The sequence below is a fragment of the Amblyomma americanum genome, chromosome 4, assembly GCF_052857255.1.
Source record: "Amblyomma americanum isolate KBUSLIRL-KWMA chromosome 4, ASM5285725v1, whole genome shotgun sequence".
Lineage (NCBI taxonomy): Eukaryota > Metazoa > Arthropoda > Arachnida > Ixodida > Ixodidae > Amblyomma > Amblyomma americanum.
In genome coordinates, this window is record NC_135500.1 from 150,019,633 (window position 1) to 150,038,013 (window position 18,381).

An 18,381-nucleotide genomic window follows, 5' to 3' on the forward strand; every position below is an offset into this window, starting at 1 on the left:
GAAGTCATGCGACTGCGTACTCAGAAGTTATCGTCATTAGACCGGCACGTTGAGAAATAATAAATAGGGGAGAAATGCGTGACATCTCATGCGCTTATTTAAAAACAAATGAGTAATTTCATGAGGATGTCATGGTCACTTCACGCGTGAGGTGCTAACGATGCTGCAGCAAAAGTGCACGCAAGCCGTCCACGCAAGGGCCAAGGTGCACTTTCTTCTGAGGAGGTCCACACCGTAATGAAAACTTTGTGCGACTCGTTAGCTAGATTACCTTTAGCGAGGAACGTCGCCGTATTCTGAAAAGATGGCGGCTTTAACTCGCATCCGTTGGTCGTCTACGCTCTGGTAAACTCAGCGAGGGGAGATAACGAGGTTGCGGACATACCACTGTGCACGCGGACGCGTTAGGACTCCGCCGTTTCCTTAATAACACCACCACGAACGGGTCGTTAGCGTTGAAAGCTTTCTGGGTCCAGGCGCGCGGCGCGTAGTAATTGCGTTGAGCGCCTGCTATGGGGTTGCGCCTTAACCCTGCGTCAGTGCAATTGACTACGGCAGAGAGGAGGACAACTATGGTATCGCCTCGGCGCCATGCGCAACGCGGGTGTAAAGCTGCCACATTAAGCCATATATTTCGCCACGAGCAGTGCGCCAAGACGTGAGGAGGGTACGGTGAAATAAAGCATGTCCTTCTCCTCCTCCTCCTCCTCCTCCTCCTCCTCCCACTGTATGCCCCAACTTCTTTCTCCTCCAAAGCCTGCATCACATTCACGATGCATGCATGGTAATTAGTTAGGGATGTAAGTTGAGATGCTCCTTTAAGTGATCATTAAGGTTGGGAAGCAATTTCCGGATTGCTTGGTTCCCAATGGATGGAATCCCTGCATCGGAAATGTTTATCCGCCCTAAAATGGTGGAAGATGCCATCGCAGCGGCCTATAAAGGAGTCTCGGCGGCAAGCTCTAGAAGCCATCTGGGCGGCTGAGGTGTGATTTCATTATGCTTGCTTGAGTGTCAGCCTTTTCACACTTTTACGCTGCCGGAAAACTCTTATATTTAGCCAACTGGGGCTTATTCAGCGTGCAGTCAAATCTCCGTGTACTTGTATTTTTGCATTTCGCCATCACCGAAGTGGAGTGCTGCCGACAGGCGGTGTATTCAAGCTGGATAGCGCTGTACGAAAATGATGACACGAGTGAAATGTGTTTCAGATGTTGTAAAAGAATAAATTGAGCTTTGGCACGTTTTGCCTTCGAAAATGCTTATCCAAAGATTGGCTGTAAGAAGTGCGTATAGGAAGGTAGAAAGACAATCGTTTTCATAACACTTTTAATACGCTGTCATGCTGCAACGTAAACAGTGATTTATTCCTACGAGGCATGCTATGTGCTTTGGTCAGATAAAGAGAGTGCCCCATCTAAATTGCAACAAGTTTACTGATAGGTATATACGACCTAAGCAATGTTGCGTGCACTGGCGACCAGCACTACTTCCATTCTGCCGACTTCATTAAATTCAAGACGCTAATTAATAATTTTTTAGGTATATTATACCAGACACTTAGTAACGAGAAGGAGAGTTGCCGGGCATCAGGTTAAAGTCGTGAATGAAGTGTCTTCAAGTTCGAGACATCAGGAATATTGTTTCGTCAGCAACAAAAAAAAAAGCTTTTGAAATGTGAACATGCCGCGTAACACTGCGCGAGGCATATCCGGGCACTTCAATATGATTGCAGCGCTTTCAACACCGACCTAGCTTCCTCCATGACTCTTTGCGTGCGTGTTGACAGCGACCATAAGCCGGTGGCCGTATTCCGAAGTCGCGAGTTCGGCTCGCGACATCAGCTGAAGCTAGGAATGGTCCAAACCATATTCCTGATTGACAGCTCAATACCTGAGGCATTCTATGTGAAGGTGTGCAAGGATTTCGTCGAGGTTATTCGAACAGTTTGAGTCAGTGGGAAGCAATGTAAACGACATTTCACCTCTGTCGTTTCCTCAGGACGCCCAGTCTTTAATTGAACCTTGGGACGAGCGAAACTCGACAGTGTGTTAAGTTTATCACTCTAGAATGCTGCTGCGTTTTGTGAGCTGCAGCAAGGTCTTAAGCACACCGGGGATGCATGCCTGCACTCATTTCATGGGGGGTGGTGTACCTGCACAAAGATGAATAGCTGTGGCAAAGCGAGGATGAAGGCGAGTATCCAGGAGGCGGCCAGCATGGCCTTGGCGCGACGCAGTCCCGAGCGGGACTCGAGGGGCCGGCAGATGGCTGCGTACCGGTCGTAGCTCATGGAGGCCAGGATGAACGTGGTGGAGGCCAGGGTCACCATCTGGATGTACACGACCACTTTGCAGCCCGCGGCACCGAGGACCCAGCCGCCGGACACCTGCAGGATGGAAATGTGTGCAGTGAGAAGCGGGCGAGGGGGGGGGGGGGGTAGCGACAGAAGTGTGTTTACTTTCCTCTGAAAAAAAGAAGTGCTTGCGCACGCTGCAAATTACGTAAACAAAAAGAGAGGATACACATAATTGATTTAATAGAACAACAACATGGCTCTGTAGTACACAATTGCATCGTCCCAAAGCCGAAAAATATGGCTTAACATTTTTTGTTATTTTCAGCTTTATACTTCTTTTCACTTTGCTGCAATGACACCATCTGAGGGAAACAAGACCCTGTAATTAGTCGGAAGAAAGAAAGCCTGCGCAGTTTATTGATCTCCCCGCGGTTCGGTCTGAAGATACGGCTGGGCATTGTGGATAGGACGAGAGCGCGTTGAAGGAAACCACTTATCTCTAAGAGCAAAAATTGTACTATTTCTCAGCGTGAAGGTTAGTCACAGGAATGAAATGGAACGCCAAAAAAGCTTAGCGCCTTCTCAGATAGGCTCCCAGATGAAAGAAGCTGCTCATTGGTTCATGCCTGGGCCTGTGGCTCCTGAACGTGTCCCTGTCATAGCCCGCTTATGTTATTCGAGCTAAGCAGCGCGCTGGGCCGCTCTGGCTGCTTTCGCGGTTTGAGAAGCGTCCGCCATAAGCTGCTTTCTTAACTGGACATCGTGCTAAGCTTTCTATCACCGCTTTTTTGCTTTATGCATAGACGCGTTCAGCAGCTTCTAATTTTTGTGATGGGCAGGGCGCTCAGCGTCCTTCGCTACTTTTGCTGTTTGATAGCTCTCGCCTGCTCTTCAGCAGTCGTCGCGAGATGTTTGTCTGCATTAGCCTCCCTGTCACCTTCGTGTGCAGCTGCGCAAAGCCGACAATGGTGACATAGGCGAGCCGTTCTATCTCTTAACCGTGGCAACGCCAACAGGTCCAAGAGTTTGGAAGCGCAGAATAAACGGATGAATGATGAGGACAACAACAACAGTGCGAGAGGCTACCATTTATAATACACTCTGCATGGGGCTTCGGCGATAGCTGCTTTTTCTAGAGGAACCTGGAAACAAAGCTGCTCTTTTACCGCCTGTACTAATTTAAATCCCGCTCAGGGCTGAAACATTTTTCTAAGTTTCTGCTGGCTACCATTCCGACCCACTTTCTTTGTCAACTACCACTGTTCTTCTTGAAAGCTAATGGAGAATATATTGGATAACTGAACTTCAATATTACTTAGGGAAAATAACATTTTGTCACAACACCACCATGACTCAAGAAGGAATTTTCAACAGTTTCTTAGTCACGGTTTATCACTTTCTTGTTTCGTAGTGGATAGGGCCGGCCAGGTAGACGTGATTTTCTTAGACTTTGGCTAGACTAGGGATATTGTGTCTCAACGCATTCAGAATAACGTATCCTGTTCTTAACTATCAACAGAGCAGGTTCTTGTTCTCTCCCGGTCACACCAGATGTGTCTCACGACAGTGTGCTTGGGCCACTGCTATTTCTGATATGTTGGAACAAAATTCTCGATGCGGTTAATGAGCCTATGCAGATTCGCATTCATGCAGATGACTGTTGTGTGTTGGCATTTTAGGTCTCTTGTTTGCGTTTCATTTGTTGATTACAGTAGCTAACAGAGCACAGCGTAATCGTTAAAATACTGTGGGGCAGACTAATAAAAATGCTGTCACTGGTAGTTCTTTCGGATCTTTTTAAGCTTCTTTCTTTTTTTACCACTGGTCTAAGAAAAAAAAGGCAAACGTATCACAGGAGGCGGCAGAGTTAGTTGAGAGTATAAGATTCGAAAGTTGGCGCGCCCAATATGGCCGCAACTGGCGCCAGACAGGGTTAATTGGTAATTAGTGGAAGATGCCATTTGTATTGCATTGGACGATGACCATGACGAAGGTGATGACCATGATGAAGCAGAGTGCTATGAGGTCCACATTGAAAGCAAGTGGTTGATATGATAAAAAAGTCTCAGGTAAGTTATTTACACTCCCGCATGATAAATTGAAGTCGTATGGGCTGCACTCCCTAAGTTTAGCAGACGAATAGCTTTGTCCTTTGAAATAGATTAGCAGAGATTTCCATATGGTCTTTTCCCCTGTATGAACATTATGCGCTAGCGTTTTCTTTGCTGAAGAAAAATAAGTGCGTCAGAAAATGCGATTTTTTTTTCGTGTGTCTCATGCCGGCCGACTATGTGGCATGATAAATTAAAGAACGAAGGATTTCAGTAAAAGAAGTAAAAAAGAGAGAGGCGGTATTGGTGTTACTGGAACATATCGCGTTTCATGTAATAATAAGTGACAGGAATAACTATTGTATTAGGGTAGCTGGCGGTAGGTTTTCAGAAAATCACTAAAGCACAGTTGAATAACAAATCTCGGAATATAAAAGCAAACGAGGTGCGCTCTCAACAGACGGCATTCAAAATGAGCGACGCCCTGTTTGGAATCTAAAAGTAGCGAGCCGGCTCAAGCAAGAGCCAGGAAGGAAGGAAGGAAAATAACTTAAATGGAATAGGAGAGTTCTTTTCCTCCCTTCCTTCAGAAAAAGCCAGGAATTTTGTGAAAAGGCATTCGAAATGAAGCGTAATCAGAAAGAGAATAAAATGCACCTCACAAAAAGCCTATGCTGAATTGCTCCCAGAAGTTTGTGCCCAACAAAGAAGGCTGGTTTCGAAGATAAAGGAAACAAACATGCAAGAAATGGGGCATGAAGCGCCATAGATGACACACTTCAATTTCAGCTGAAAAGCAGCGGCATGTAGGTAGAGAGTTCGAGATCGCAAGAGAATGACCGCGGCATGTAAATAGTTTTGAGCAGGAAAGAACTCCTTGCGGGGTATGTGTCTGCATGCAAAGCAGCTCATATCAGAAATCCGGAAATGAAGCCAGATGGCAGCTGACATTACAAGTGAAAGAAATTTTTAAGGAGGTCGGAGCGTGTGCCCTAACTCATATACGAACTAAAAAAGTTCAAATCATGCCACCTAACCTAAAGTTCATTTAATGCTCTTGGAACGGAGCCAGATAATGCATGCCACCAATATGTATGTAAAGCGCACACACACAAAAAAAGAATATAGATTTCTAAAATAAGACAACATAGGACAGTCGACTGGCATTGTAGTAAATGATGAGCCTGGAGTTTTCCCCGACCCCAAAAATTTGCGTTAACCTCAGCCGCCTCTCCAGCTTTCCTAATCCCACTGCTTTGTTGTTGCAGTTCCCACGGTGGATTTGCGTAGTTAGGCCAAATGTGAATTAGGCGCGCTACCGCTGTGTGGTCATTATTTTGCATTGTTTGTCTTGGTTCTGCATTGTTTATCATGGTTATGCTGTGTTATTCACGATATTTGTATGTGATTGAAGTGGTATATCAAGTGTATTGTGCGTGTTGTGTTGGTTGAAAAGACGTGTGAAGCATAGTAGATACGTGACGCAGTGTTTATTACATTTGTGCAGGCGTTTTATCCATGTTTATCAGTCAAGGCTTCCGTTCTTCCGAAAATCCGGCGTCGTCGGCGGCGTTGTGTGGGGTAAAGCAGGTGGCCGGCCTGCCACCTAGGCCACGTGTCCTTGTGACGTTATAATAATCTGCCCCCATGACAGGCGGCAAACACCTCTTCTCTGTGTAGTAACCATATTTTCGGGTTTATACCACAGCCGTGGCTCAGTGGTTTAGCTCCCGTCTCGGCTACGTGAGGTGGTTGGTTTGAAACCCACCGCCGGACACGCACCGATATAAATGGGTACAAGCGTCCCCGGACTGGCACCCGGCTTTCTTTAGGGTTGTGTGCTCAGGAGAAGCTCCGTAAACCCCACTGCGCCCCTCACGGGCCAGCGGGGGCTGCTGAAGGTGGTACCACCTTCAGCAGGTACCACCTTCAGCACCTTCAGGGCAGGGCTGCTGAAGGTGGTACCCTTCGGCCAACGCGGTTCGAACGCGAGCAAAGCCTCGATGCGCTGTCACAGGGCGTGCGCACGCCCTGGCGCAATGGCCTCTCCTTCTCCTTGAGGTCAAAGCAGCCCTTCCGCAGAGATGGTAACTCTTTCCTATTCACACCTGGGCTGCTTGTCCACAACCCAGTGGTCAGGTTGCCATCGGCGCACATAGCGGGTCTTTTGCTGAGAGCGGACTTAAGTGCTAGTGCGCTAGAAATGATTACGACCGCGAGCCTGGTTACCCTTGCAGTTCAAGTGCTTCGAATAAAATAAGTCGATACTACACCTGCAGGAGCGTGTTAGGCTTTTTCGTTTAGTTAAAAGACATGGGATCTCTTACAATAACTTTTGGTGGCTATACTGGTGTTGATAGCATTGACTTGAGGTGTCGAAGTACGCATGTTGGTACATGTTTTATTTATTGAAGCGTAAAAAAACAGGACGAAGAATGAAAGAGTATAGGCTCGAGTGCTCCGGCGTGTCTTCTCTTGCGTTCTTCCATCTGCTTTTTTTTTGCCCTGCAGTCACCAAGACATTTCACACCAACACGCAGACTTTTTTTTCCTTCTTGTGGTTTCTCTAATCCGTGCGATAAAGCCTCGTGCATCGTTGTCTCACGTTCAAATTGGCCGCACTTGATAAGCGTCCGCACTTGCCTATTCTTTCGTGATTTGCCCTGGTTTTACGTGCTGTAGTCACTGACGCAGTTAGCAGTAGCATGCTCCGACACTTGGCACTTCCCTTTAGCTGGGTTGGTACGGCGCCACTGTTCCCACACATAAGAATAAAGGTTCATTTCATTGGAGGGAAAGATGGATTCTGATCGAATGGCGTTCTGAGTCGTGTTCTTGAAACGTTTTTTTTTAAACCAGACATTTATTGTGAGAGGCGTTGGATTAACAGGAATAATACTGCATCAACGTCTCTGCTACTGACACCGTGAAATTAATTTCACTGTATAAATATGACAAGGATAAGGAAGGGCAGCGAGGAAAACATGAGAGCCAAGATAGTGGTTTTGTGCAGGGTGTTTGGAGTGAGCCATTGAGAGTGACGAGATAAGGGATCAGTGCACCACGTGCATAAAACATCGAGGGCGTTTCTAGTTCTATTTTATTTCTGTTTTTTTTCCTTACCTTTCACAAATTTAAGATTATTAGGTCTCATTACGATCTTTAACCAGATCTGCCAGCGAAACTGAGTTGCTCTAATTTCGGATATCATCTCATCTCCGCCGCATGCAATCTACAAAACTGGCAGTCACTGCCTGCTCATGGGCAGTCCCCCTTGTTGGTATGCGCCATTTGTATGACGCCAACATCCACAACAACAATAAAGAAAAGCATAAGTTTTATGTAAAAAGTGAAAGAAAGAAGACTACCTGCTCAGCTATTCCTGCAGGAGGGGGCGGAGTGATGCTCAGTGGTAGCTTTTGTTGGTCGGATCGTGGATGAGAGCGGCTTCCATGGAGCCTCACAAGACGATGCAGGTGTCGGGTGACAACAGTTATATTTTCTAGTTATATTTGCAAGTAACATAAAAAGTAAAATTCCAGGGGTGTACTTAAGTCTGCTTAGGGGCAGTAATACAAGATCATTTCTATTACTGCGTCCTTCCTCTCTCATATGCGTCTGTCATCTCGCCTCCATCATCTCACCTACGCGATACGCGCGGGCCATCTGCTGGACCAGCTCCCTACATTGCGAGAGGGGGGGGGGGGGTTCAGTGAGTGATGCATGTTGGCGCTACGGCTGCACTTTTATTCAGTTCGTGCGGACACGCTCTGTTCACAACTTCCGTCCACTACGCCTGTCCACAGCTTCCGGTGACGCCACACATGAGCCAAGAAATGCTTTCACATTAAAAGAGACGAGGTACGCAGCAGCGTGCCGTTTGTGGCCGCGCTCGGTCCAAGTAAGGCCCGAAAACCTTGGTAAATTGGCCAGTCGCGCACAACTTCGCGTAAATCCGCGGTGTCCTCGGGCGAAAGTGGGAGCTTTCAACTTGCGTCCGCGCAAAGACGCTGCTCGGTTCAAACTCCACCACACTCGCCGCCGGACCTCGGCTCCACCGCCCACGCTTTGATTATGCCAGCAGCTGCTTGGAATTACTTTACGCAGCCGGCGGCTACGACTTTCGCTCGGCTACACGGGCTTGTCGCCGCCCACACTTCGTTGTGTTTACGTCTGCCGATTGCCAGACAGCGTGATTCTTGGATAGCAGCGGAGGCGTGGGTAAACCGGTGGAGACCGTGTCCAAGGACATGAATTATGTACAAACATTGTGAGATTGAGAACGCCCGGAGCAGGCTTTGTTGTTGTTGTTGCCTTAGTGACATTGCACATATCTACGACGGGGGATTGGAAAGGGTTCAGTGAGGGAAGCCAAGAGAAGAAAAAGGGTAAACTTGTGCTAAGCTGATGGTTGTGCTTTGGGTAATAAATCAGATATTATTTAAAGAGGAAAGAAAAGAAAACAAGAAAACAGCACACAAGATCAGAGAAAGGCTTTATTTCCACCCGCAGGAATGGCGTTCGCGACGAAGACTAATATCACAGATGACGATGAATATAGACAAATGAAGGTGAGGTTTGCGCACAGTGCTTACAATATATGCATTAACTATATGCATAAGCTATATAGATCAATTATAAGCAAAGCAAGGAATCGTTTTGAGTCAAGTTATACTAAGAAAAGAATTTCATTTTGCAAGAAGATTTGCTATGCGGTCAGGAAACACAGATGGACAGGTGATGAGACAGGAAGTTCTCGGGGAAGGCCGTTCTACTCGCCCTCTGTCTGGGGGAAGAATGACGAAGAAAATGTGGTACAAAATCGAATTATATTCATCATGATCAAGATATTGCTCCGCCGTTGTCCTCCATCCCTCCTGTTGCCCCTGTGCAAGTAGCCTGGTCGACGCATGTGGTAACCTCCACTGACATTCACATTAGTCCAGAGCTGTCAAGAAGTTACGGCCGTAAGATTTCAGAGACAGAGAAGTTTCCAGGTTATGAATGTTGCCATAAAACCAGCGACAGCTACTAAAACTGGACGAATATCTTTTTTGTAAAGCTAGATTGTGCGCTAGACGTACCTTTGTGACCAGGATTTGAATTTTTAGGTTGAGACAGCAGCAAAAACAGGACTGCCTTTCTCATAGGTTTCTGTTGTGTGCTCAGTGCGTTTAGTCAGCAGTTTCTTTTTTCTAGGGAGCTTTTCCAGGTTCACTGCGAGGGGGTGTAGATATCAAGATTGATTCAATATTCGCCCCTGAGCGCGTGAAGTTTCTTCTCTTCATTCTTTTCTTTTAGTACTCGCGTTGTGAAATTGCAGCTTTGACTCAGCTGCTCTCGCACTCCAACTCAACTTTTGTTGGTATCAGCTGTTTGAAACACAGATGCAACTCGAAATACTCTTTCTCTGAGCAGCTGTTTTAGTTTAGCAACACAGTCATGTTTGCAGTAAGAAACCTGTCCCCCTCATTTTATTTTAAGTACACGAATTGAAAAGCTTCGTCGGTGCCAAGACTTCCTCGATGGGGACGTGATGGCACGTATATTTCAGCAATAATGTACGCACAAAATTTATAGTTTTGTTCCGACGGGTAAGTGGTCACAAGACTAAGTAGGGACTAGCGATAGACTTCATCCACCGCTTTTTTTCACTATTTAGTATATTTTTCATCATAACAGACACAAACACTGGGTGGAGGGAGGGGGGGGTTGACGTCACACTCACGCAGTTTTGACAGCCATAAGCTGCTGACGCCACTGTAATCCCCTGGTTCATATACGCTTGCTTCTGAGACAGAGCTCGCACTTCTGCCTTCAGATGCGTTACGTGGCAGTAGTCGCTTTTATAGCTCACAGCACTCGACTAAGCACTGTGCCTATTTGCCAGCGCCGTAGTTGCAGTTGCGTCTTTTATTGCCTATACGCGAGGGCTCCTAGCGATGTGTTCTGCTGCGCTTAGTATTGTCGTTTTGATGGCTACGTGCCGACACAGCAAAATTCAGACTCCTGTTAATCGTGAAGACAAATAGGAGTGGCATGAAAATGTGCTTGCTAAGCGTAATACCTAATATCCTTGCTTCTTTGAGGTTTTGGGATGATCCAATTAGCTGATAAATTTTTGCGTGCCGAAGAGAGACTGGCAGGGGCTGGGATAGGATAGTTCCGCACCACCTTGAGTGAATTACGTCAAACACTGAGCTTTCTAAACAAGTTTAGACGTCTCAATTCACGAGACTGTCTTAAAGAGATTTAGCCCTGACTCTGCTAAATGGCGCAGAAGCACACCAAGTACTTGCTGTTTTGATTTGTTAGTGTTTATTTGATTGTAATAATAGTTTATTCGCACTCAGTAGGGCACGCATGCGTGAGGGCTAAAAGATTTTTAAGGCGCCAGCTATAAGGCAGATGGGAAAGCCTAACATAGAACGTATGCGCAGAGCCTAAAGTGCGCCGAATCAACTAGGAAAGGAGCGTACCTTTTGCACGCAATCGTGTTTTGGTATGTAATTGCGAATCAAAAATGCCATTCACCATTGTAGTTGAGTTTAAAGATACTTGTGACCTGTAGGCAGGGAATGCGCTGCAATCAAATTGCATTACTGCCACAGTTTCCAGCTAAACGAATCCGCAAAAGTGAGGTGCTAGTGATGAGGGGTTACTGATGCGATTAAGTCTTACATCTTAAGTGATGCAACTTCAATACAGCTTTTCGCTCAAAATTACTGCATAATTTATCGATGAAACTGAACAGCGCATTTCAGAGAGAGAGAGAGAAATGTGGCAGAGGAAAGGAAGGGAGGTTAACCAGAAAAATGTTCCGGTTGGCTACTCTACACTGCTGGAGATGGATGAGGGGAGCGTAAAAGAATAAGAAGTACAACAATGTGGTCTGTATCTAGCACGACAAACAATGGGAAGCGCAGTGAAAGTCACAGACTGCCGCAGCAGTAGCCTGCACACCTTGAGGGCTGCCGAACACTGCGACCTCAGTAGAACAGATCTACAGTCCTCTACCACTGATATAAGGCAGACAGGCAGTGTAGACGTTCTAGTGTGTGGAAAGGCTGCTTGCCATTGCGGCTGATAATGTTGATGGCAACGTAACACATCCGACTTCTTCTCTGAACTGTGAAGCTGGAACATGCGTTGTGCCAGCTATTGGACAGCTGCAAGTATTTGATTCAACAAATCCAGCATCTGCAGTGAATTTTGTGCAGCTGGCATGTGCAAGCTGGAAAGCAGTACACGCATGGCATTCACGATTGCCTTCAGCATTGCAATTATTCGCTCGTCTGCGACTTGGGCCGGTTTCTGACCTACTACGCGACCAGTAGTAGGCTCAACACACTCGGTGCGTGGCGACTGTTCTATCACTGAGGGTGTGGAGTGCTTCAGAAGCAATGACCAAGTCACTTGCCGGTCCCGGTCTTGGACCGGAGATGGGCTTTGTGCTTAATTAGCAATGGGCTCGGGACTCTGGGTACGCAATACCTGCTTGGTAACTGTGGGTGTGTGTAGCTCTTACAGGGATGGCCAAGGCCCGTCTGCGACGACCGTCCCTGCCTTGCCAGTCACATGGCTTCCGTTCCTGAAAGTAGTATGTGGAGGAGGAAGAGAGGAGGAGGAGAAGCTGAGAAAATTCTTGGACGATCCTTTCCAACGCTCACTGCACATTTAGAAGGCCTGTGATGAGGATGACGCCGTCGTCGCACCTTAGCGGTGGCTTCTCTGTGCGTGGAATTGTCTCTCGCCATTTGTTTGAGTATCGCTTGTTCCGTTTTCAGGAGAGGACAATCATTTGAGCCGGCGTCATGAGGGCCGCGGCATTTGGCACACTTAAAGACTGTTGCCCGGTAAGCATCGTCGTTGTGTGGCTGAGCACACCGTGGCACAAGATGGAGAAAGTGCACACACTACTCACAAGTCCTTTCTTCATGCATTTCCGGCACTGAAGAGGCTTCAGAATGAAAGGCCTAACTGCATGCCGAAAGTGCCCAACCTTCACGTACATAGGAATACAGTCCCATTGGAAGGTCATCTTAATGCACTTTGTCCTCCCAAGGCGCTGAGCTTGCAGTATGGCTACAACGTCAGTAGCTGGTTTGAGCTAAATGGACAGATCAGAGTCGCGGATGGCTGCGTCGACGTTGTAAATGACGTCTGCCGTAGTGGCACTGCCTAGAAGAACATGGGAACAGACGCTGATGCCACCGAGCGTTTTGACGGTGCTCAAACTTTCAAGTGCGTTCCGGTCCATGGCATCAATGGCGGAGACATTCCTAAAACGATTCACCCTCGCATCTTTAATTGCTCCTGGGACGCGAGCCTCCAGGAACGCAGACCTGGCTTGCCTGTTGATGTGGTTGAGATGGTCGGTGGGAGTCTCTGGCACAAAAAAGACAGTATGCGCCGATGGTCCTCGCTCTGTAGTGATCGTGGACGTACTCGACGACGACGAGTCCTCACCTTTGCGCGGTCTTCGTTTGGCCATCTTGCTTAGGACTCTGATGAAGCCGTCGTCAGCTGAAGAGTCATCACTGATGGCTGAGTACACCATTTCAATTTTAGATGTCGCCTATGATGTTCCTCTTCACATTTGATGTGCATCATGCGTCTGAAGAGGACCCGCCCAGAAAAAGCCATAAGCAAATGTCAATGTGTCAGATATGTTCCTCCTCTCGTCGTCATGTCAACACTAAACATGGCGGTAAGCTATTAAAGGTTGCCAGTATGGTGGTTTGGTTTAGTTTCATGGTGTTTAATGTACCAAAGCGACTCAGGCGATGAGAAACGCTGTAACTTAGGGCTCCACATAATTTGGACCACCTGGGGTTTTTTAACGGGCACTGAGATTGCACAGTACGTTGGCCTCTAGCATTCTTCCTCGATTGAAATGCGACCGCCGCGGTCGGGATCGAACCTGCGTTTTCCGGGTCAGCAGACGAGCGCCACTTAACACCGCTTAAACTTTCTTTATGTGCAATGCGCCTGGTTGCAAGAACGAGCTGGCTTCAACAGACAGACATCCAGAGAAATAAATCAACGGTTACTTCTTGTGTCCAGTGCTGTCACGCAAAGATACATTATCAACGTTAGCAGGGCTATAAGCCCCTCAATCTTTATTGTCATTTAGATCGTAGATCATAAGCAATGTCAGTGGAACTGAAATACATTTTTAGCCTAGCGTAACCACTACTGCGTACAGCGCACGTGCGGAGGGGCGAGGTGCATCCGGAGCTGTACCAAAGGTGGCCTCTCGAGCTGTTAGCTGCTGGCGGTAGTGGCATGCGCTATGCAGACCGGATTATTTTTCCCCCTGGGAGCAGGTATCACAGTGCACTTTATATTACAACACTCTGCTTTAGCAAACAGGATCTTTCAACGTTTCGGGTTGTCTACATTTTGGGATGTTCAGCTCTTATTTCCTGGGAAAGGACACAAACAGCAAAATATAACAAGGTCGCGCTGCAGCCTCACCGCCCGTTCAAGTCTGTTTTAGATCCACTACCGCCGCAACCTGCAAAAGGCTTAGCACGTTTCCTGGTCTGAAGGATGCCGCCACGACGACACGACCCGAGTGGACCCGCATTCTCACTCAGCAATGACGTCGGTGATGCGGGCGCCTTCGTTGATTTTGTGCGTTCCTGCGTGGGAGGTGTTCAGAAGGACTCGTCCTTTGCTAAGTATGAGCTTCCCAATTTGACGGTGTAAGTCGTCGCACACGTCACTGAGGGTCATTGCCTAATTGGGCTTCCAAGGAAAAAGACCCGTGCGCTGCGTCAGCACAATGCGAATTACCGGAACAGCGATTTTAGATCGTCAGGTGGAAGTGGAAAGTCGTTTCGAACTCGGTGTTTGTAGATGCGACCGAGCGAAAAGTTTCCTGCGCAGGCCAAAATAATAAAAAAACGACTCAGACAGAATTTTGTACCGGCATTTTTTAGAGAAACGGTTTGGAAGGCGGAAAAGTTTTGTTTCGCAGTGTTGCAGTTTCAAGTTAAATCAACATCTTCGAAAAAGGTTTACGAAAATAGCTGCCGCCAGAATTTCAGTGAAGAATGAATGCTCTTGCTAGCGAGCAAGTGTTTTTGGTTTATTTTAAAAAGAGACACGCGTGGCATTCCTTGAACTTTTCAAGGGTAGCAATGAGCCTTGCTGCAGATCCGCTCTATTCAACTGGAATTCTGGGGGCTGTTGCCTTGTTTGTGCGCAAAAGCGGATCGCCCATTGTTTGAGATAAAGCCACTGTGAGTTCACTGGTGCAAAATTTAGTCGAGTTAGATTCCAGTGAGGGGAGGCTTAAGGCTTCGGAAAATTCTGAAGCAGTGAATGCTCTTTTCATTGAAACCCTGCAATGCTGATTTGACTAATGACTGCACACCCGAAGATCCTCTAAGCATAAGCATTTTTGTTATCCTATAATGTTGTAGTAAGGTGCAGCTGCTATCATAAATAATAGAAAACCAGACAGAGAGCCTCAATTCTCAAACATTGCTGTATGTAGCATTAGAAAACTGGGAGCCGGCACTACTTTATCTCTGTCATGCTTAGTTGCACACAGAAGTTGCTGCACATGCACCTTCTTTATGCGAGCGACTGTGCTTCCTTTGAAATCATGAATTTTACCTCGCCTCATCTGCCGAGGCTTATTAGTTGGAAGAAAAGTATGCCAAGGCACATTCACACTGATTACCTAGAGAATTCATACATATCTTCACTGCAGTTTATGCGATCGAAAAAAGCAAGTAAACTATTGTAGTTCAATTGGGACATGGACTGCACCTCTTTTGAATTAGAACGATTTTTTATTGGGATTTAACGTCCCAAAGCGACTGAAGAAAGAGAGATTGATAACATTAATATGAAAATTTTCACTGTGCCACCTTAACTATTTTTTGTTAGGCACTTGAAAGCAGCCGTCTTGTTTTGTAACACAACTTCCTTTTGCCTTCTAGAACGTTGCTTCAACTTTTCACCACTGCTGGTATATTGCTCGAGATAGAAAGCACAAGACTGTCAATGTCCAATCAATCAATCAATCAATCAATCAATCAATCAATCAATCAATCAATCAATCAATCAATCAATCAATCAATCAATCAATCAATCAATCAATCAATCAATCAATCAATCAATCAGAAATTCTGTTTGTAGTTAAAGTAGCATCATCCTCATTTCGACGCGCAAACCCATCGATACAGGTAACCTTCAGTTTGTTTTCAGTGTCTTTAAACTTTTCAGGATCTTGCATTACTGACCTGACTACTTTTTTACGTTTCCTAATGTGAAAACTCAGATGTCCGATGAGAGGTTTTCAAGCCGTGAAGAGGATTCCCAAAGCCGGGAGCACAGGCTCATATTTCTCAAAGAAAGTATGTCGAACGAGTATTCGCAAGCACTGCTTAAGACAATGCAAAAGTAGAAAGAATGTCATCGCATTTTGAAAAGGCGTAATGATTAAAAATATTCTGCGATTTCTCATCTTTACAGACGCTATATCTGGCGTGATAACCTTTCTTTAAAGATTGCCAACTCGGTGCACCTCAAAATGTCCTATATGGTCGCTGAGCCCAAAAAGCCATCGTTTGCGGTTTACGCGATGCAGTGGTGATGAGGTCATAATCTGTACACCTTTCCATGACAAGGCTCTTTTAGCCATGCCTTCAGTCACAAGTGAGATGCAGCGCAGAATGGGGCAGTGGTAATAGATTTTTTTCCTGATAAAGATACGAATAAATTTTCAGTTATGTCCGCAAATGCTGGACAAGGATACTGTTGGTCTACATGCTCCTCCTCATGACTTCTTTTAATGCGAAAGCATTTCTGGGCTGTGTCCGCAGCGATTGCGACGTTTTCAGGAGAGGCAGCGTCCAACGAATGATTGTGATCGATTGAAGGCAATGTGAGGATGACTGGAAAAGAGCTTGTGGCAATAGAATGATTAGTTAATTAATTAGAGCCAATAATGTCACAAAAAATCGAAATAGCGCGGAAAACGATATAGTGAGAGGATGGTAAAACAGCCGTGGACGGCAAAATAGTGAAAAAATAGGCAAAGAAGTGAAAATAAAGTTTGAACTGGATTGAAATGTGTTTGATCAGTGATAACAATTCAACAAAAAGTTTGACTGGCATAGAATAATTAGTTAATTAATTAGAAGAAAACGTCAATGGACTCAAAGAGGAGCAAACAGAGGCGACGAATGTCGAGGAGGCATCAATGCTTTCGCGTTTCTCAAATGCGGGTAACCGCAGTGATCTCTAACGTATTTTTTCTCTTCGCAGTGCTGGGCGGATCTGTGTTGAGTGTCCAATTCGCCCGATTTGGCAGTTCGCACTTGGTGCTATCCTCACCGCACCTTTCTTCCGCTCCTAACCTTTTCGTCCTTTCAACGCTAATCGTGACTGAGCTCGAGCATCTGAGTGCTCAGCCTCTTCTCAGCCATTCTGAACGTGAATGTTCAGTGCGTTACTTCATTATTAAAGACGAATACATCTATTATAACTGCCGGTCATTTGAAACTTCCGGTATTAACGTTGATGTAATTTTCCTGTTAGTCAACTGCTTCTTTTCCTATTTCGTCAGCTTATTCCAGGATCGTCGGTTACGAAAACTATGGTCTTATGATCGCAGGAGTCCGCGAATACTGACGTTAAATGTATTCCACCATTGAAAGTTTACGAAAGCTAGAGAAGGCAAAATTTCGATCTCCCTTGAAAGCCCTCCGAAAACTAGTAACCAGAACGGAGGTTTCTTTAAAGTCTGTGCTGTCCTTTATATAACACGTTCTAGAAGTTGTTTCCCGCTGAAGCTCCAGTAAAATTCTATCTGGCACGCCACTTACAACGTTGTGGAGCTAATATATGGCTCGAAGTGCTTAAAGCAGAAAGCCTGCAGAGCATCCAAGAAAGGCAAACGTTCCCATGCCACTCAGCAGGCAGGAGACGGGTGCTGCTTGCCAGGCTTTAGTTTGCATCGTTAGCATAATGTCTCGAACAATATCCGAACACCGTCGCTGCCTATAAGTGCATGAGATACCCACTATAAGAGAACACTTTAAAAGCGAGGCTTTAAACCTGGCCAGGATATCCGAACTTTCGGGAGGGTGGGATGTTGCGAGAGGCGACGGAAATGCGTGTAGATGGCGCTGAAAGCTCCGTGCGACCAGCATCACGTTGGTACCGTAAGCACGCGTTTGGCGCAAAAGAAAGTATAAAAAGAACAAAATAGGCCGTAGAGCTAACGAGCCGTGTCCACCCCCTGTCACCGTATGGCTTCGTGGCTTTGCGTGGGAGATATGTTAGACTTCCGGGCTCGAACGGCGGCGCCCTAATTTAGGTGTTCCGTGCGTGGGGTTCGACACTGCACCGTTGTAAGCGGTAAAGTTTTCGAGGCTTTAGAAGCAACCGCGAAGTTTGTTTTTAGTGGGGCTCTTGAACGTACCTTCCGACCCCGACGTGATCATCGCACTTAACGTATGTTGAAAGTCAACATTACTCTGGTCAGGGCCTAATAGTGGGGTGCTTTTGAGAAGTCATCTGGGCGTAAAAAAGAAAATAAACAGAAGCAAAACGGTTCGAAAGGGGAAGTAAACTATAAATAGAAAAGAGAGATGGGCAAACAGAAAGGACAAAGTAGAAAATAAACAGAAAATAGAGAAAGGTAAAGAACACCGGAGAGATAAACAGAAAGAGGGAAGCATCAGGTCACATTAATTCGTGAACTGAAAATGCGGCGACTACAGTGAAGCCACAATCGCAAATAGGCTATATTAGAAGCGATCACTGCGTATCAGGGAAAGTGGTGGTGTCCTTTTGTGTAAATAAAAACACCGTAAAGCCGACTGGAACCCTTTTGGCTTTTCTCTAGGAGGCATCTCTGCTATACTGCCAGGAACAGAAGTAAACAAACATCTGCTTTTACTGCAGTCACGGATGCTTCGGCAAAATTAAATTTGTGATTACGAACATCACTCATGCGAATATTCGCTTCGCAGAGAGAAACGCTGATCAAACGCAACAGTGCTC

The 18,381-nt window shown here is 46.2% G+C and overlaps 1 protein-coding gene across 1 annotated transcript in view; it reads right to left on the bottom strand.

Annotated features, from left to right (window-relative positions):
• LOC144130409 (vasopressin V2 receptor-like) overlaps positions 1–18,381 on the bottom strand; it is a 59,335-nt gene that overhangs the window by 25,496 nt on the left and 15,458 nt on the right. The window contains exon 2 of the mRNA XM_077664336.1: positions 2,156–2,389. Coding sequence (XP_077520462.1) covers positions 2,156–2,389 — 234 coding nt within the window. The remainder of the gene's footprint in view (positions 1–2,155; positions 2,390–18,381) is intronic.